At 48.7% G+C, this 21,061-nt stretch overlaps 1 protein-coding gene across 8 annotated transcripts in view; it reads right to left on the bottom strand.

The window, feature by feature from the left end:
* Window positions 1-21,061, bottom strand: part of WNK1 (WNK lysine deficient protein kinase 1) — a 2,404,646-nt gene that overhangs the window by 1,086,236 nt on the left and 1,297,349 nt on the right. For all 8 annotated transcript variants that reach the window (XM_069628604.1, XM_069628602.1, XM_069628603.1 and 5 more), the window contains one exon: window positions 10,034-10,122. In XM_069628604.1, the coding sequence (XP_069484705.1) occupies window positions 10,034-10,122 (89 nt within the window). The remainder of the gene's footprint in view (window positions 1-10,033; window positions 10,123-21,061) is intronic.

The raw sequence follows: 21,061 nt of genomic DNA, 5'->3' as shown, positions 1-21,061 counted from the left end.
ATTTGCAAAGGGAATATTGGTAGGACTGGTCAACTTAACTTACATTTAGTGTGATGGATAAAGAAGGAGTCGAGCTTTGAAAGAATAATTATCAGAACTCCGGATACAACTGAAATGTGTAGATCTCACATGTCACTTCAGAAAACCAGAACTACAGTGCTGCACAAATTACCACGGCTGCTTTAAATATTAATATTGGGATTCGCAAATGTCTTCACTCAGAATGTGAAGGTCGTAGGAATAAATCCAATATACTATCTTGACAGAAATGATGATGCTAAAATTAGAACAATCAAAATTAGACCACAATTAGTGGCATCAAATGTTAACACAGGCATTTTTAAAGTTAAGAGCGCAGAGTAACAATTCATTTTGCTAGAAAGAAACATCTGAAAATGTATAAACCTCTGAAACAATTAGAAAGTAGATTCATAAAAACCAAAATGATCTAATAACATAAGCTAGAACAACATCATGGCATGGGGTGCGATAGAACCATAGCTTTTGCAATACCCTTTGGACAGCCCATGATGGACAACTGTCCTTTTCTTGGAATGAAAAGACTAGAATAAGCTATCAATCTGATTGATCTGCCAATGAGAGATGAGATGGGGACAACAACTTTATAAGGTTGAGTCCGCAGTCTATATTTGGGGGAGAACCAACTCAAACCGGGAACCAACTGGATTGATTGCAAACAGCGCTGCTGTGGGAGTGAGCAGATTGGATTGAATACAAAGCCTTATCTAGGGTGACTGATTTAGGAACAAGTTACTTACCTGTAACTGTTGTTCTCCAGCATGGGTCTGGCATGGATTTGCATGCTCATGAATATTCCCTGTCGTCAGGCTGGGAATCCTCGGTAAAAAAAAATCAGTATCAGTTTCGTTTCTGATCTGTCTTTCGTAGTAGTAACCAATCACGGATCTCTGCATCATACTGACCACAGCCAATGACTGCCCTCTCCCTAAGCCACGCCTCTGGCAGCCATCTTCAGATTTGGTAGCACGTGAAGTGGCAGTATGACCAAGTGAAGAGCCGCAGAGGGGTAGGAGGGAGGGTTCGCATGTGAATCCATGCCAGACCCATGCTGGAGAACAACAGTTACAGGTAAGTAACTTGTTCCTTCTCCAGCATGGGGTCTGGCATGGATTCACATGCTCATGAATATAAGCATACATAGTAGTACACACATGCACAACCACGGGAGGTGGCAAAAGGCTCAACATTAAGCAATACAAAAAACTCAACATTAAGCATCTCTTACCTCCTCACCAGGCACACCTTAAGCGAACAGGTTGCCCAGCACTGCTTGGCCGACCCTGGACTCCTCCCTGGAATCCCGATCGACGCAGTAGAATCTCGTGAAGGTGTGCGTCGACCTCCACGTAGCAGCCCTGCAGATGTCCAGCAGGGGCACACCAGATAAGAACACCATAGTAGCAGCGATCGCTCTGGTCGAATGGGATCTCGAACGGCCTGGCAACGGTCGGTTAGCCAACCGGTGGCAGTGCATGATGCAGCCGGAGAGCCATCTGGAAATAGAAGACTTCGAGAGAGCCTTCCCTTGATTCACAGGTCCAAAGTTCACAAATAGCTGTGATGTCCTCCGAAAAATCTTTGTGCGGTCCACGTAGAACTTCAGCGCTCTAGCCACATCCAGCGAGTGCAAAGTCCTCTCGGCCGGCGACGAAGGAGACGGGAAGAAAACAGGTAACACCAGGGGCTCGTTAAGATGGAAGTCCGACGGCACCTTGGGCATAAAGGAGGGGTGCGTCCTAAGCACCACCCCCGAGGCATGGAAAGTCAAGTACGGTGCTTTGCAGGATAGGGCCTGGATCTCTCCCACTCGTCGTGCGGAGGTAATGGCCACCAGGAATGCAGTCTTCCACGCAACAAACTTCATCGGTGCAGAGTGCATCGGCTCGAATGGGGGCCCCATGAGCCTGGTCAGTACCACGTTAAGTTCCCACGCCGGGGCCTTCACCGGCGGGAACGACCTGAACAGTCCTTTCATAAACTCTTTTACCAGTCGATGGGACCACAGGGACGTCCGTCCTGTGGTTCTGGTATATCTGGAGATCGCCGCCAGATGAATCTTAATGGAGGCATGGGCTAGCCCAGCCTTTGCCAGCGATAGCAGGTACGGCAGCACTTGAGGGGCCGTAATCCGTAGGGGGTTGATCTTCTGTGCCCGGCACCAGATAGAGAACCTCTTCCACTTATGACCGTAGCATTTGAGAGTCGAGGACGCCCTGGCCTTTGCAAGAACCTCTCTGCAATCGGCCGGTATATCATAGCCTCCAAACTCTAGCGCTGCAGGAGCCAAGCCTGAAGGTTCAGCGACGCCGGGTCGTGGTGGAAGATGGCGCCTCCTTCTCTGGAGAGAAGGTCCGCGTCCGCCGACAGCTTGATGGGAGGGGACGTTGACTAGTCCAGAAGGTCCGGGAACCAGATCTGCCTCAGCCACGCCGGTGCGACGAGGATCATCCTGCACTGGGACCTCTTGAGCTGGTTGATGAGTCGAAGCAGCAACGGAGGGAACGCATACAGGTATAGGCCATCCCAGGGGAACGAGAACGCATCGCCCATGCTTCTCGGCTGGGGAAACCTGCTGGCGAACCTCTTGCACTTCGAGTTCGTCGCTGTTGCTAACAGGTCGATTTGAGGTTTGCCCCATCGTCGGAAGAGTTGATCCACCTGATCCTGGCGCAGTTCCCACTCGTGACACGCACGCAGCTCCCTGATGAGCGAGTCAGCGATGGTTTCTTTCTCCTGCCAGGTGGAAGGGAACCAGGAACATCCCCTGGGCGACTGCCCAGTGCCACAGATCCTCTGCCTCCTTGGATAGGGCTGGGGATCTGGTGCCTCCCTGCTTCCGTATGTAAAACATTGTCGTGGTGTTGTCTGTGAAGATCCGCACCACCCTGCCCTTGAGCGACGGGAGGAACGATTTGAGAGCCCAGAACACGGCTCGGAGTTCCAGGACGTTGATGTGCAGGCGCCTCTCCTCCGGGAGCCAGAGGCCACTTGCGTGGAGATCTCCGGTGTGGGCGCCCCAGCCTTCCAGGGAGGCGTCTGTCGTCACCGTCTCCTGGTACGCCGGCGTCTGAAAGTCCTTGCCCGCCGTGAGGTGCGCTCGAACGCCCCACCACAGAATCACCCACCGGAACACCTCGTTGAGGGGGACCCTGTCTTCGAAGGTGCCCGTCGCCTGCATCCAACGGGCGTCGAGAAATTCTTGAAGAGGGCGCATCCGTAGTCTGCAGAGGCGCACCAGGTAGATGCAAGAGGACATCATCCCCAGGAGGGACTTGATGGACCTCACCCTGGCCTAGTCCGTGGCTAGCAGACGCTGCACTTTGCCTAGAATGATCTTCGTCCATTCTTCCGACGGTGCCGCCAGGCGCCTCACTGTATCGAGCTTTGCTCCCAGAAACAGGGCCACCTGCGACGGCACCAGGTGGGACTTTGGGTAATTTATGGCGAATCCCAGGTCTGCGAGTAGCTGGACGGTCCTCGCAGTGTGTTCGACGGCGAGTTCCCTCGTCCTTGAGCGGATGAGCCGGTCGTCCAGGTAGGGGTAGACTTGAATCCCCTGCAGGCGCAGCCGTGCCGCCACAGGTGCTAGGCACTTGGTAAAGACCCTGGGGGCCGACTTCAATCCGAACGGCAGTGCTCTGAATTGGTAGTGGCGTCCCTGGACGACGAACCTGAGGAACTTTCGGTGACTTTTGAGGATGGGAATGTGGAAGTAAGCATCCTCCAGGTCCAACGACGATAGAAAGTCGCCTTCCTCCAGCTGTCCCAGCATGTGCTGGAGGGTGACCATACTGAACTTTTGTGACCTGATGTATTTGTTCAAATGACGAAGGTCCAGAATGGGGCGCCAGCCGCCCGTCTTCTTCCTGACGAGGAAGTACCTTGAGTACACCCCGGAGCCTCTTCGGGACAAGCTCGATGGTGCCTTTCTTGAGCATCGCCCGTACTTCCAACAGCAGTTGCGGGACGTGATTTTCCTTCCTGGCCACAGGTGAAACGTGAGGGCACTTCTTCAATAATTCAATAGAGTGTCCTCTTGCCATGGTATTCAGCACCCAACTGTCGGTGGAGATGGACTTCCACACGCCGACGAACTTCGTCAGCCGGGCTCCCACCGGGGGGCTTCGGTGGGGGCCCGAGGCCACGGCCGGTTCCGTCCTGCTTGGAGGTGGTGGCCTTGCCGCCCTGGCCACCTTGCCGACGGCGGGGAGGCGCTCCCTGCTTGCCGCGACCCCTGTAGGCCTCCTGAGACGAGGAGCGTGCCGCCCGGCGGTAGGACGAGCCACCGCTGGATCCCTTGGAGGCACCCTGTCTGCCTCCAGAGCTCCGAAAGGGCCGTCGTTGCTGAAGGGCTCCTAGGGCGCAGGCCGACTCCGTCTTTATGGCTTGAGGGATTCGTCCACCGCCTTTCCGAACAAGTTGCTGCCGTCGAACGGCACGTCCAACACCCTGGTCTGGACGTCCTGACGGAAGTCGGTCGCCCGGAGCCAACCCAGCTGTCGTAGGTAAACACCGTTGCCCAGCTGGCGGATCCCGGTATCGGCAATATCGGTTGCCACTATTATGGCGTGGTGCAACGCCACCTCGCCTTCTTCAAGTATTTCAGGGCCTCGGACCTTTTGTCGTCCAGTAGGAAGTCCAATATGGGACCAGCTTAAACCAGAGCTCCCTGTTGTAACGGGCCACGATCGCCAGGGCGTTGGCCGCTTTGATCGTCGTCGCTGCCGACGAAATGACCCGCCGCCCCATGGCATCCAACTTCTTTCCCTCGCCGTCCGGCGGGGAATTCGACGTCGAGGCTCCTGACCCCGCCGCTTTCTTCTTCGCCGCCGCCGAGACCACCGGGTCTGGCGTTGGCTGGGCCCTGAGACACAGGGGAGCGGTTTCGGGGACCCGGTACTTCTTCTCGTACCGGTCCCGTTTGGCTGGTGCTGTGGAGGGGTTCTTGAGAACCGACAGGTCCTCCTCCCAGATGTCATCGATTAGAGGCACCGCGATGACAGTCTTCCTCTTGGGCTCCTGGCGCTGATAGAGGAAACCTTCCTTTTTCTGCTCCTCCGGCAGAGCTGGAACAATTCTGACGCCCTGGCGATCATGGCGTGGAGTGAGCCAATCTCGTCGGGCGGCGAGACCCGTGCGACGGGAGACCCGTTCCGTCGTCGTCACCCTCAGAACCCGTCGTCGAGCCCATCGCACCGTCATCTCCCGACTCGTGGGAGGATGAGGAGGGAACTGTAGGCCTTACGGGGGCGAGTGGAGGAGAGGGTTGGATCCTCCGTCGTTTGTTCTGAGGACTTTCCAACGGGCCAGGTTGCGGGTCCTCCGGCCTGGGCTGTGGTAATCTCGTCCTTATCTCAGAGCATAAGGACTGGATCGCAGACAAAATGGCCGCCGAGCTATCCTGAGGCCTAGGTTCCGGCTGCGCCGGAAGGGAAGACTGCTCTTCCTCGCCATCGTCGTCTTCCTCGGTTATCTCCCGAGGATCTTCCTTACGGGATCGAACCTTCTCGAATTGGACTTCGAGATTCCTCACAGCCTCGGTCAGTTCCTCCTCCGAGGCGGACTCCGAGCTCGAGGAGGCTACGGTGCCCCCCCCTCGCTTCTTCCATCATGGTGGCCAAGACGATGGGCTGAAAAGTGGATTCCCTCCTTGGCGGCAGGGAAACTCTAGTCCCGGAGGCAGTCGCCGCGATCACCTCGATAGAGGCCTTTGCCTGCTGCGTAGGGGCCTTCACCACCTTAGGTCCGTCCCGGGCCTTCTCCTTAGGGGGGGGAGAGGCGACGCCTCGCTCCCCCTCTTCCGAGATCGGACGGGGCTTCTCCCGAAGCTTACCCGGGGTCTCGGACTTCCTCTTCCCCGAACCGGAGCGCTGGCTTGTGGTTGACGGTGCCGGGGAAGGCGCGCCCTGCCTGGCGACCGAAGAGCCCGACCTTTCGGCGCTCCCGGAGCCAGCGGACTCGCGGCGCTTTTCCTGGTGTTGGGCCCCCGTCGCCAGGGCGCCCGCACAGGACTTAGAAGCCCGCTCGGACCCTTTCTTCTTCTTCTTCTCACCCATTGAGCCCTTCTCCAACCAGCTGGCGAGACGGGATCGACGGTCCCTCATGGTCCGCTCCGACAAGTTCTTGCAGAACTGGCAGTCCTTCTCTACATGAGTCTTGTCCCCATGAAGACAGTAGAGGCATCGCGAATGTTCGTCCTCCTTAAACACATTCTGCAGCCTGCATCCAGGGCAGCTGCGAAACAGCTTGGGTCCGGGTGACGAAATTGCGTCCTGGGCCATCTCGAAGTAGGCTGCGAATCTTCTGGAATCCTCCAAGAAGTTGATTCGACGAAATCTTCACCCTTGAGGGGCGTAGGAAAATCCTGCAACTGGTAGCCGTTAACGGGAGTAGAAACGGTGGAGCTTGAGGCTCGATTAACCGAAAAAATGTGAAAATTCACCTGAAAAAGCGCGAAACACGCAGTAAAAGCTTGAGAGCTAAGCACGAGGACTCCCAACACTTGAACGTGCGGTAAAAATCTGAAGATGGCTGCCAGAGGCGGGGCTTAGGGAGAGGGCAGTCATTGGCTGTGGTCAGTATGACGCAGAGATCAGTGATTGGTTACTACTACGAAAGACAGATCAGAAACAAAACTGATACTGATTTTTCTTTACCGAGGATTCCCAGCCTGATGCCGGGGAATATTCATGAGCATGTGAATTCATGCCAGACCCCATGCTGGAGAAAGAAAGGCTCCCAAAGCAGGAGTGCATACATAGAATGAGAGGGACATTTGTGCCATATGCTGGGACAGATGCCCAAAGAGGAAGAAAATTACCTGGGGCAAGCTGGTGGTCCCTGCCTGCCGGTCTGACATAACCAAAGTGAGCATAAATGCTATACCACCTTAATAGAATTTAACGTATTTGGGGGAAACCTGTCTAAATGACAGATCACTGAATGGCACAAGGTGTAGGTGAGATTGTGAATCCAAATAAAATTGAAACCTCTAGTCTAAGCATTGTTTATGGTCTTTTTGCTATGCACTCTGATATACCTTAAGAGCTCAAGGTACCATCACTAATTGGAAATGAAAGATCCGAGACCTTGTGAGAGCTATAATCAATAACAAAAAACAAATCTTTTTCTGAACCAAATGACTTTGATGCTGATCGGGAGACCCGGGTGATTAAAAACACTAAATGAGTTTGGTTGCTTGTCTCCTCATCCAATTACCAGTCGATTTGAGAAAACTACTGTTTCAAACATTGATAATTAGCCAACATTAGACCAAACAGAGAAGCATCATCAAGTTAGTGAATAGAACAGTTATTGACGAGTATTCATACAATTTAAATGCCAGAACTGTGTTTAACATTTGGAAAATTGCATTTTACTAAAGTCTAATTGTGAACGCAGACTGGCCCATTGATAAAAAGGGCAGGGGTGGGGGAGTTTGCTCAGAATAGGGGAAGCCTGGCAAGATATTTTAAATTAATACCAATTTCTTTCATGGAAATGTGTCGATTATCAGTTCAAAGAAGTTTTGTTCTGATCTGATCATATATCCACTTTTCAATATCGGGTGAATTAGTGATTAAAAAAAATACATTGTGATGTTTACTACTATAAAAGGAGTAGTGACTATAGAGTTGTTTTGTATTCAGTATTGAGATTCGCATCTTTGCTAAAGAAGTAGGAGAAAGCCACTGTAGGACTGTTTCACCAAAGCCCATGCAGCTGGTGTGGACCGTGAGGAGGGCTTTAGGGTTGAGGAGAGGCGGTTCAAATGTATGGGTAACTTGTTAAAAATCTGCAGAAATATAGCTTTCATACTTTTGTTGAGTCAGAAGTACATGGTTACAGAGGGGGAATCTTCTGACCTGTCCAAACATTTAAAAATATGCATGAGATGTCTAAAATCTGTAGAGAACTTTGAAAGTTCATGATCATAAGAAATCTGCATTTTCTGCAGACAAATCTGCCCTGCAGATTTGCAATGTTGCCAATCAAGGCAGCATTGAGGTTGATTAGGACAAGTATGGATGGGTACATTGCTAAGTTTGACAGTAGTGGTCTCTGTGCTGCACTGTGGTCGGACCCCTATATTGGTAATAGTGTAGGAGAGGAGTGACCCTTTTGTGTAGGTGCATGGCAATCATTTTCTTTCATCACTTTGCAGAGGAAGGGGAGATTCACGATGGGGTAATAGGATAGTTGGCAAGATTGTCAGGGTCAAGTGTGGGTTTCTTCGGTGGGGGAGAGAATCGGTGCAGTTTACAATGCACCTCGGAAGGTGCCTGCACAAAGGATGTGTTAGAGTGGTGCAAGTGTGTTTCCTGTGATGAAATTTACAATTGAGAAGGAAATGTGGCTGTCTTTGCAGTTGATGGACTTGAGGGCAGCAAGAATACAGACTACGTCTTCTAAAGTAATTATTTTGACATGTTGTGGTCCGGTATGGGAGGGGCGTCGGGTGTGCTTGATGCCGTCTCTGTGCTGCCTGATTTGATCTATTTCTACTCTTAAGAAGTTGTAGATAGTGATGCATTTGATTGTGGTGTTAGAGGATATGATAGATGCAGGGCTTTCCAGCTTGGAAGATCTCTCTGCTCTCTCTTTGTGGGATGCTTCCGTGACATGATGGTTGTGGTGTAGTGGTTTGCTTTAACAATGGTGATGACAACATTTCTGGTCTGTGAATGGCGGGCTTCCTGTCAATGAGTTCCTGAGTGGAGGTATTATGTTTGTTGTGTCGTACCTTCAGTGGTGCATTGCTGTTGGTGGTCTCGGGGTGCAGTTTAGTGTGCTGAGCTCTGCACCTTGATGTTCTCAGATTGCTGGAGAGGTGAGGAATTATAAGTTAAGTGGGTTGGTTTAGTTCCTGGATGTTCCATGGGAAAAAGCAGTTGAAGTGGTCTCTGGTATTACCTGTGGGTTGGCTTATTGGGCAGTCTGAAGGCTCAGAGGAAGATGTTCGATATTATCGTTAACGGTGCTGCTGTGACGAGCTTGGTGAGAGGATTTGTTAGTTTTGGGTGGACGGTACATCAACTGGACAGTAGCTGAGCATTGTTGAGTGGGAAGTGGCAGGTAAGGAGTTCCATAGATTTGAGTGTGGTGTGCTGCTGGGTGCATATATGAGGTCTTGGCAGGGACGGCATGCCCTACTCCAGTCTTCCCTTCGCAATCCTTTTGTTTGATATTGTTTCAGGGGTTGTAGGTCATAGTACCGAATCAAAAGAATTGAATGACAAAAGGGTATAAGGTCCTAAAAGGAAGCATGTAAATGTGGTGAGGAGCCATATTTGTGATGAGTGTTTTTAGTCTGTCTGTGGTGATTAACTTTGCAATGGCTGCTCCACACCCATCAGACAGCAGAGAGAGCACTGATGAGAATGAGGTTCTGTGCGCAACTTGGAGAAGGTTGGTGGAGATGAGTGGGGTGTGGATGGGGTACTTCGAGTTGGAGGTTCATGAGATTCAGACTGAGTATTTGTGTGGGTGGCCGGGATAGGGTGGCTGTGGCATGATGCACCTGCTGCTACTTAGCCTTCCTGGGATGGTCAGAGCAGGAGTTCGGACCTTTTCCGGATTCTAACAAGACCAAGCAGGAATTGTCCTGGTCGTTGTGTGCCTTCGTTTCAGATTCCTGGACAAAAGATGCCCTGTGATCGAACATTTAAAAAGGGGAATGAAGGGGGTGGGTAGACAAAAGGAGAGGTACAAGATGAGCTGATGGGCAGGCAGAAGTCATATGACCGTGATACATTTGCACCAGTTGGCAACCATTTAAGAGCACTGCTACAATGAGCAAGACGTGGGGAAACTTTTGTAAAACCCAGATACCCATTCCTCTAACAGAGACAAGAGGCTGTAGGATCTATTAACAAAACGGTTATGGGTGGCACTGGACAAACTATACTCGCAAGATCTTTCCAATCAATGTAAGAGACAAAGGTTAGCAAAATGTAGTTCATTTTTAGACAGATATTGTCATACAACTTACCTGTCTATTGATGAAGAAACCTGAGCTGTATTTGCTGCAGGTTGTGACTGGGATTCTGGGGGCGGGCCTGATCCAATACTTGGAGCATTCTGCACAAAACAAAATTCATTTTTCAAAGATTTTGAATTGTTTTCAATGTACCACACCTTTTTACTCATTTAAGCATAAAACGTTAACACATGGATAGAAAAGCCTCTGGTGCCCAGCATCTACTAAGCTTCAAACATTAATGGGACATTGTTGTGAGTCTGCAAAAGACTTGCTGTAGAGCAAAGCCATTCTGAAAGCTGGATACTGTGAAGCTACAGCACGCCATGCAACAGTGCAGGGGAAGATACAATTACGGATACGTAATGCTCTTCACTGGCAAACGCATAGCGATTGAAATTCAAAGCCATCAAAACTCATTCTGCCCAGCCTGTGCCACAGATTGAGAAAACTAACAGATGGAAGTGGAGTGCTTGCAGGGTTGGCCTCTGTGAGGCAGACTCACTTCCACTTCCCAATTGAACAGACAGTGGCAACAAGGTCCCCACACTGGCATTTTACTTTGCTGAAAAAGAAAGACATGCATGAGGTTAGGCTGCAAGGGTCACCGTCATGTTCAGGAGCATTTTTACAATCAATCCCGAAATCTAAACAGACGGCAAATGGTTTGGGATAACAAAAATGATATCGAAGGACTTTGAGCCAGTAACCTTAAGTAAAATTAGAAAATGGAAGTCTAAAAAAAGTCATAGTAAATTCCCTTACGGTTCCTGGTGATCCTTGATCTTCCAGGTCAATAATCAGTGAACAGTGTGTGTGTGGTCAAAGCTATTTTGTCACCCTCCTCTTTCTTTTGACCATAGATTCTTTTTCATGGAATACAAAAGTAATATCTATTTCACTTTAAAAAAAAACATCAGTTTTTTATTTATCCCATGAAAAATAATTTATGGTAAAAAGAAAGAGGAGGGTGACAAAATAGCCTTGACCACACACACACACACACACATTGTTCACTAAAAATGTCACAGGGCAGAAAAAGGGTAAACAGGTATCAGTAGTCATAAAATGGCATTCAGATATGGTCACAAGTGCCAAGTGCTCTTTTGAGGATAATTAAGTTACCACTATAGATCGAAATTAGATGTACATATTTTACCTAAACTTAAAAAAACTTTAAAAAACTGTATGAAAGGAAACACTGCTCAACAAAAACAAAATAAATAAAATCCACTTCTAAGCAAACCAGGTGGCAGCAATTAAAATGTGTCTAATGTTATCAGTTAGTGCACATTCCAGATGGTATGATTTCAGATTTCTTTTTAAAAAAATGTTTTCCACATTTGCTACAAGAAATATATGTGGTAAAAGTGGGAGAGAGCGCAGAGATTATACATCAAATTTAAGAATTGGGCATCATAGACTGAAGAAACAAAGCAAAAACAAGAAGCAGATAAAATTGGGGGATTTTTCTAAAATGTAAAAGCTCTTAAACTACATTTGAAAAAACAGACTAGATATGAACACCGACTCCAATTACAGAGTAGTAAAGGATTGAAAAGGCAATGCCCTGAGGAGTTACGGAAGGTCATTTTTGAATTACCAAAAATTGACAGCAAGCAGCGATTGTGCAGAGCCACATTTCACACAGCATAGACTGGGGCATCAAATGTAACCTCTCTAATCAAATTTACTAAAGCAGGAAGCTACTGACAGAGGAACCAGATTGCAAATCTAAAACATGTAAAGATAAATGAGGGAGAAACCACATTACATCACAAAAAACTACAATCTGACCGTGCAAGATTTGATCGGCAATGCAGGATCATAATTAGGATAACACAGGTTATATATGTAGCAGCAAGAAATTCTACAGATGCTTCATGATACAATATGATATGGTATTTATAATGCGCCTATACACAAGTGTTTCAAGGCGACGAGGGAAGGGAGAGGGAAGACAAAGACAACAATCTTACTAGGCCAGGTGACATTGAGATCGTGCAAGTGCAAGGGAGGGAGGAAAGGGTAAGTGCAGGGGGCAAGTTGAGGGGGCAGTGCAATGTGTAGGATCAACAGTAAAGAATAAATAAAATAATAGGTAAAAGTGCAGCCAGCTAGTAGTAAGTGCAGATCTCAAGTGTCAAGAGCTGGTGGGGACTGTAGGGATACAGAAACAGCCCCCAAGTGCAGGGGTTGCCCGGGAGGCAGTTCAGGTGTGCAGCTGGCGGGGAGGGGACCTGGGTCCGAGATCAGAGGGTAGCCAGGTGACAAGTGCAATTTCAGTCAGGAGTTCAGCAGGGGAGTGGAGAAGAGAAAGCAGGAGCAAAGAGGAAGGTCTTGAGGTGCTTCTGGAACCGGAGATGGGCCTCCTCAATTGTCAGGGAGGCTGTTCCAGAGGGAGGCCCCAGCCAAAGAAAGATCTACCACCAACTCGTTGCTTGGAGAAGCGACTGACCCTGAGGGACTTGGAGGCGGAAGAGCGAAGAACTCGAAGAAGGAATATATTTAGGAAGAGTGAGTTGGAGGTATTGAGGCCCCAAGCCCCAGAAGGCCTTGTGGACAATGCAGGTGGTTTTGAACTTAATCCTCACAGCCATTGGGAGCTAGTGCAGAGATTTCAGTCCTGGAGAGATATGATCCCTGGGCTTGAGGACAAGTCTCACAGTCCTGTTCTGGATGAGTTGCAGAGGGCGGAGAGTAGAAGCAGGCAGATTTAGAAAGAGGATGTTGCAGTAGTCCAGCCTAGAGAAAACCATAGTTCTGGAGACAGTGAGCTTCTGGGGCAAGGAGAGGAAAGGAAGAATACCTCTGAGGAGCTGCAACTTCTTAGAGACATCAGATGTGAGGAGAGAAGGAGAGGGTGGAGTTTAAGATGATCCCAAGGTTTTTAGCCTCACAGGTAGGAGAAGGAAGAGGGCTAAGAGAGGCCGGCCAGAGTGTGACAGGAAAGGAGGGAGCAAGTGTGCCGATGAGGAGAATCTCAGTCTTACTGGCATTACGGCAGAGATCGTTGGCGGCACACCACTCCTGGATAGCGGAGAGAAAGTCAGAGATGAAAGCAGAAGAGGTGGCAGAAGGGAGCCTGAAAATGAGCAGAGTGTCATCCGCATAGCACTGAAAGTTGGGGCAGAGAGCGGCAATGAGGTGGGAAAGAGGTGCCAGGTATTGGTTGAACAGCCAGTGAGAGTTTAGTCCCCTGGGGAACACCACAGGTAGAGGTAGAGAAAGAGGAGAGGAAGGACCAAAGTAGGACTTGGGAGGGTCGATCGGAGAGGAAACATGTCAGCCAAGCAAGGGCCTGATCGGCGATACCCAGGTTATCACAGAAACGGTTGAGCAGGATTGACCGTGTCAAAGGCAGAAAAGAGATCAAGTAAGATGAGGACACAGGGGCTATTGGAGTCAAGGTTGAAGAGCAGTTCTTCACGGATGTTCAGGAGAGCAGTTTCCGTGCTTACGGCAGCTCTGAAGCCAGACTGATGGTCGTGGAGACAACAAATTCAGTGTGATGATTAAGCTGGGAGATGGCCAGCTTTTCCAGGAGTTTGCCCAGGAAGTGAGTGATGGAGATGATTGGCAGTAGTTAGCAGGGCAGGAGGGGTCAGCTGAGGGTTTCTTAAGAAGAGGGTGCACAAGGGAGTGCTTCAGGGCGGGAAGGGAAGACTCCAGTGGCGAAGGAGTGGTTGGAGAACTCAACCAAAGCAGGAGCCAGGGTGTCAATGTGGTCCTTGATTTGGTCCTTGATGGTTTTACAGGAACAGAACCTGATCAGACTTGTCTAGAAACCTCGTCTGGGGAACAGGGGAAAGGCAGAGGAGGGAGAAGAGGTGGTCACAGAGGTACCAGAGGAAGAGAGGGGAGGAGGAGGAGGAGAGTAAGAGAGACAGGATGTCCTGAGTTTTAGAGATGCAGTGAGAAGCCAGGACCGTGCAGAAGGCCTGGGAGGGGACAGGAGATGCAGAGACTGCAGCAGGATTGTCCAGCTCCTTGCAGGTTTTAAAGAGTTCGACCGAGTTGTTGGATGCTGCAGCAACCTGGGCTTGGATGAGGTCTATCTTCTTGATGCGGACAGGGAGCCGGTATTGCCTTTGGAGCAGGCGGCAGGCCAGTTTGTCAGAGGATTACAGGAAGCACGCCATTTCCTCTCAGCCACCCTGCACTTGCGTTTATGACTATTTCTGAGCAGTAGTTAAGGGATCTTGTGTCTGTCGATCAGTTCCCCTTGAAGTAAGAGAATATAAAACCCCTGACAGTGTGCAACTAATCTATGTGTTGAAAAATGATCACATTAAATACTTAACCTGCTGCCATTATCATAAATACATTCCTTTTACTGCAGTGCTTCCCTTGTAAAAGGACAATCTGCTCTTCAAACAAAAGCTGCAGAAGTCTGTATTTTTCTTCTCAATATTTCTTCTTAAACTGGGAAAAGCAGGAAAATGCTCACCATTGTAAACCTTGCACTAATCCTTAGGCTTCTCATCGCAACCATTTGTCTTTGGAACCTTGAGCTTTACATAGGACTCAGACAGTATGAAAATATGCAGTGCTCTGGAGGATTTATTGCCACTCCCACCATACATTCTTAGTACACCACACACATTGCGTCAAGCCTTTGTAGCCAGTCAAATTAAAAAAGAATCATAGGAGGGAGACACCAGAAGGTGCAGACGGAAGGCATCCTGAACTTGCTGTCTCTCTAGCTCTGGGGCACTGAACGGCTGAAAATATGTTTAATTGACCTATTTGCATCGCACTTGACCTCGAAGCAATCTGAGTGGGCCAAGAAACGCCTACCCACATTTTGAAGCATTCAATAGCCAACAGCAGAGAAATTGGTGGCGAAAGACTGCGGCCCGTCCCTCCGGACTGCTGCACTGACATAAAGAAGTCTGAGTCGCAGGTCTCGAGTACTGGCAGGATAGAGAACTACATTGGGAGAATTTGGGTGTGCTGGAGTGCAAAACAGGATCAGAGTGTCTGTTTGGCAAAGGTCTTGGGAGGATGGCAGCTATTAGAAATGAGAAGCAGGCACAGAGCCATCCAAAGTCAAACGTACTGCACAGGAGGTGAAAGAAACACAGTCTGAACATAGAACGACAGGGGTACTGATGGTCTGCGATGCTCCGCTCAAGTAAGGTAGTCTGGAACACTAGGGAGACAAAAGCGGGCAGGTGGTGGAACCGTATGCTGATGGGGAAGGCCCCACCATGGGAGCAAAACGCTAGGCAGCGCGTGGGGCGAATAGTACCATGAATGAACTCCATGATTGGGCCAGGTTCAGTTCAAACAATCGTGGAAGGAAGAATCCTCCTGTGGCTTGGAGAGCAGGCATTCCATGGCTTCAGTGACTCTATGCTGGTCGCTATATCTTTCACAGGACCTAAAGAGGGACCAGAAGCGACAGTTACTTTGACTGAGAGGGCACTGGGTGTCCCTTACGAGTCCACCTGGGAATTTTGAATTAAGTCCTGGCACAGTGGAGTAGACAGGATCCTCGCTTTTGGAACATTTGGTTTGCTTGTGCTCCGTGTGTACCAGGATGTGATCTCTCTGCGGCATATCCAGATTTTGACCTGAAGAGAGTGTGGTCTGAGTCGGAATATATGGGTGTGCAGCTGGGGAGAGAACGGGTAGGCACTAGATATCGGTCCCGTGGACCTCAGTAGGTTGCCCCTCTGCTCCTCCATTTGGTCTTACAGATATCAGCAGACGCAACATGCCGGATAACAATCCTGCAGATTTGCAGTGCAGTTTTCGAAGGGAACCCGACAGGGGCAAGGTGACAACAATGGAAGATGCCCCAACTGCCACAGGCGCCGACCAAGAAGGATCTACAAAGGCAGATATCAGATTGTTATTGGATGAAATCAGGTCCATGAAGAGAGGACTGTCAGTCAGTTTAAGGGCAGGGTGGAAAAGTTGAGGAGTGTTAGGCAGAATCCTGTGCAGTGCCCTTAGGGACCACTACACACAATTAAGACTACAAGTGGTAATATAAGTTCCCCCATGGTACAAGCCTGTACTACACTGTTAAAGTGGTAGCAGTAACGGAGCAGCCAGACTTCTCTCAAGAGCAAAAGAGCAGTAGTAGAGATTACACAAAGGACTACAATTACTGTGACTCAAGCAAACACTGACTCAAGGTTTTTGGTTGAAAACTAAAAAGTACATTTATTTCTAGACCATCTGTTCGTAAAACACTTCACTTTTATTAGTTTAAAATCACATGAAAAATATACTACACAACCAATTCACTCTGTGCACCACAATTCAAGGTAAGTACCATTGGTTTTGACAGACCGGTGTTGAGAAACAAAGACGTTACCGGGGGGAGAGATGCAATCACTTTTTGACAGTAATGACAGTTCGGTCTTACTAAAGATACGCGTACCCACGGAAAGAAATGTCACCGGAGTTAAAACACACTTAGCACATGAATCAACAAAAGAGAGTTGGGGATAAAAATCATAGGTAATACTTTTGTCAAGGCAGATAGAATCAGAGGGCACTTTCCTACAAGTGAATAAAAGTCAATAGGCCTGTGCCAGTGTCAAGTGGACCAGGGTTCCTGTTGTCGAGGATCACACGGTTAGTATAGTTCACGATTCGAGATTGCCACCAGTACTTGGATATTGTCAAAAGAGGAAGCAAAAGTTATAAGAAAGAAGGAAGGAAGATAAGGACAAGTCTTTGGTGAGGAGACAAGGGTTTACCCCAGTTCCTCGAGGTCGGACACAGTACCTTATTCAAGTGAAGAAGAGCTGGTGCTACGGTAGTAGTTCCTGGTAGTTCCTGCAGACTCACGGTTCCTGTGGCTTCAGTCGGGGGGACAAGAAGGACGTCGTCTGGAGCGATCTGCACTACCCAGGGATGAAGCCAGCAGCAGCAAAAGCAACGGTGAATAAAAGGTGCGCTCCTTTAAAAACAGGAGAGCCTCTTCAGGTGGCTATCCGGACCACTACAGCTGTGTGCAGCGATTTCAACCAAGAAGAGGATCCTCTGCTTGTGGAAGATGAGCTGGTTGATCCCACCAGGCTCAAGGGAAAACGACTGTGGACTGGATCTTCTCTGATCATTGAAGTGTAAATAGCTCAGAACTGCAGCAGGGCTCCACTGGGACTCTGTAGTTGCAGAAGTCGTCTTCTTCTCCGCTTCTCTTCGGTTCCTTGCAGTTCCAATGACGACTCTGACTTCCAGCCCAAGAGTTCTGCCTTTTATGCGAAAATCCCCCATTCTCACAGCCTGGCTGTCAATCACCCAGCAGGGGGGTTGTCCGGCCCGGACAACCACCTCAGCCAATCAGGACAAAGTGCGACTTGGGTTTCCAAGGATACCCTGTGCAAGGGGTGACTACACCCCTCCCTCACATTCAGCCCACCTAGACACCCAGGCGCCAAAAGGAGGGCTTCTTGAGAGAAGCCCGCCAAAAGACTTAACAAAGAAGGCAAACCTGGTTTGCAGCGCAAAGTAAAACACAAGAAGGACTTTAACAAAAAGAAATGGTGAATAAACCCGGCCGGAGCCTAAAGAAAGAGCATTTGGTCAAGCGGGTTTAGGTTCGAGGCTAATAGGATAGCCTGGAACAGTACCTCGTTTATATAGTATAATCGCGGTAGAAAAGTTAGGGTAGATACCACTGCCACCAGCCAAGTCTAAATGTTAAAAGACCAAAACAAAGCTCAGAGAGGCACAGATGAAAAAGGGATAGGAGTTAACCCTTTCCAGTACTCCATGTAAGATGGGATGTACTGGGTCTGTAGTTTTAAATGACTATGTAAAGTAAATGGCAACTTTACCTGTTTTCTGGGGACAGTAGTCAGCCCCAGAAAAATTGAGTCAGTGGGAAGTCTCAAAGACAACCCCGTGTCACTGCACTGAAGGTGCTGTGTAACACACATAAAAGTGGGGCTCATGGAGTGGTGTCCTCCAGAGCCCACAATCACACAAGCAGTAAAAATACACATGGCAAAACACATAAGAGTGGGAAAAAGGCTCACACTCTTACCAAGTGGAAAAAGTAAACTCCAGAAATCCAGCAAAGCTGCTGGGGGAATCACTAGGTGAGGGAAATTAGGCATAGAATGGGAATTCTCCCTAACAAGAAGCTGCAATCCCTGGAAAATAACCAATTATCAGCAGACCTGATGGAAACGAAAATGGATGGGCAAATGCAGGTTATCGAACAGAGAGACTTGGAGCTAAAAGTTGACTACTTGGAGAATAGTGAGAGATGTTCCAACATCCGAATCATGGGCATAAAAGATTGGCAAGGAGAGCCTAAACGCTCTCTGGAACCCCAGGCAAACATTAATAAATGGACTTTTTGAGGAAACGCCTTCTCCTGAAATTACGTTTGACAGGATTCATCAGACAGGCGGCCCTCCAAAGGGTCCTAGGTCGATTCTGGCAAAATGTAATTATTTTAAGCAAACAGCAGCCATCTTGCAAAAAGCCAGAGAGAAGGATCAGATCCTACTTGAGGGGTCTCGCATATGCATTTTTTAAGATCGGCTATGACGCTGAACAAAAGGCGACAATGTCGTCAGCAGGCCCAATGGTTGCAGTTGAACGATGTACGGTATTGATGGGTGTTCCCATTTACACTTTCATTTGAATATTGCCCTGAGTCACCTCACAGGAAGAGGCAGAAGGTGTCACACGACAACTACAGGCTCAAATGGAGAGACTGACTGTTCGCCCGATGAGAGGCCGATCGGCGGACACAAGGACATTTTCGGAGGTTCAATACTCCATGAGTTCAATGCCTTTTTCTTGGATCTTACTTTCTGAGGTTTGAAGACTCAAGCTGAACAACGTCCTCACTGGAACATTTTTCAGGTTCCTGGATGGTTGAAGTATCTTTTTAGTTATTGACTGTGATGGTGGAAGTTAAAAGTGAAAAGTAACAATATATGCAACTGTTTCGTTGGACCAAGCAGTTTGTGCTCATGGGTGAGGGGTCTCTCTTAGGCAGCCCTGGAATTCTAGGGCATCTCCAGTCTGAGGCTTTCTACCCTCTCCAACATGAGAGGGGGGGGGGGGAATAGGGTGAGTCACTTGTGGTATTGGGTAAACTATGGAAGAATCGGTTCAATTCAATGCTTTTTAGGGTGGAGGATGAAAGGGGATTAACAGGGACAATGATTTGTTGGGAATGGACATGGGGACCAGAGATAGAGGGATGGACCTAGATATGTCTGGATCGAATATTCCATCAAAAATGACGACACGGAATGAATATTGTAGCAGGATCAAGGTGGGCTCTCTAAATGTGTAAGGTCTAAATTCACCTCAGAAACACTATGGAAATACATGAGTTCAAACAGTCTAAACTGGACATACTTTTTTGCAAGAAACTAAATTCAAGACAGGAGTACACGCTGAGTGGGAAAGGGCTCGGGAAATCATTGTGGTCCATGGGCCTGACAAAGAGGCAGTGCTAAGGAAGGCGGATCTCAGCTTGAGATGGCTTAGGGGGACATGAAACTGTATTCAAAATGCTAGAGCAAGGGCCGTTCTAAATGGGGTAGCAACTGAGGAGTTCTAATTGAGTTGTGGCACCCAACAAGGTTGCCCCCTGTCTCCATTGATTGTTGCCCTACCCTTTGAACCATTGGCTCTCGCCATCCGTTCAGAGGAGCGGATTCAGGATTTAATGGTTGGGATAAAAAGTACTTCCATGCCCATATGCCTATGACATCTTGGCGTACATCGCACATCCACAACAATCGGTTCAGGCACTCATTACAATGATGAATAAATATGGCCAGCTTTCTGGGTTTAAAATGAACCTGAATAAAACTGTAGCTATTTCCCCGGCAGAGAACTCCTCCCAAGCAAACCAATGTCAAGCCACAGTATTCAATCAAGACCCAAGGGAATAAAATATTTGGGGGTGGTCCTCATCAAACAATCTGATGACTTGCTCGGAGCACATTTTTCCCCACTATGGGACCGGATCAAGACCTGCACACTTGGTCATGGCTTATGCTTTCATGGGTGGCCCGACTAGTAGCGATAAAAATGAACCTCCTACCAAGACTTCTCTTTCTGTTCCAGACCCTCCCCATAGTGCTACCACCTGTGTTCTTTTCTGAGGTAAAGAGGTCTCTCCTAGCATTCCTATGGGCGGATCAAAGGCCAGAAAGAGCATGCACCACGTAAATTCTGCTCAAGGACAAGGGTGTGGGGGGGTTGGGGATCTCAGATTTTTATGAATATTACATAGCTGCCCAATTCCGAGTGATGGTTGACCACAGAGAGAGTGTAGAGAAACAATGGGTGACCCAGTAGAATAGTTCATTTATGCCAGTGACCCTGGGGGGGTAGTTATGGGTCCCTGTGAACTCTGCTCGTAAAATACAGACGCACCTGCTTCTTCGGGTTCTCTGGCACTTGTGGAGGAATTCTCAGGAACAGAGGGATTACTACCTGTCCCTCGCCCTTAAATTGTATATTGGCACCCTATTAAAAACACGATCACAGAACCTCCAAGGGTTCGGGCATACTATGAGGCAGGACTATCGAGAGCGGGACAACTATGGAAGGATAGCCATTTCTTAGATAAGACGGAACTAGAAAAAGCCACAGGCATCGGCTCCATTCCTCATTTGGCATACCTGCAACTAAAAGGCCCCCTATCAGACAAAATGTTGAGATGACAACCTTAGGCGCCCCATGATGCTGTTTGAGCAAGTCCTAAACACACAGACTGACACCAAAGGCATTATATATCCAGGCTATATGCCGCACTTTTAACTGGGGGCCAGATAGATGCGCAAAAACAATGGTCTGCTGATCTCAATGTACAGGAAGACCCCAACATTTGGCGTCTAATTTACAGGGTAGTGTGGTCCTCCTCAATAGCTATACTATACAAAGTGCATAACTGTAGACTTATTTCGCTGGCATTTAAGACCACATAGGCTTGCAAAAAGGTACCCGGGTGTAAGCACCTTATGTTGGAGGAACTGTGGCATGGCTGGCAACTATTGGCACATGTGGTGGGAATGCCCCTAGTCGCAACGTTACAAG

The sequence above is a fragment of the Ambystoma mexicanum genome, chromosome 12 (assembly GCF_040938575.1).
Source record: "Ambystoma mexicanum isolate Mex_15411 chromosome 12, UKY_AmexF1_1, whole genome shotgun sequence".
Lineage (NCBI taxonomy): Eukaryota > Metazoa > Chordata > Amphibia > Caudata > Ambystomatidae > Ambystoma > Ambystoma mexicanum.
Note: the sequence above shows the minus strand (reverse complement) of the source record. Positions and strands in the feature narration are given on the sequence as shown.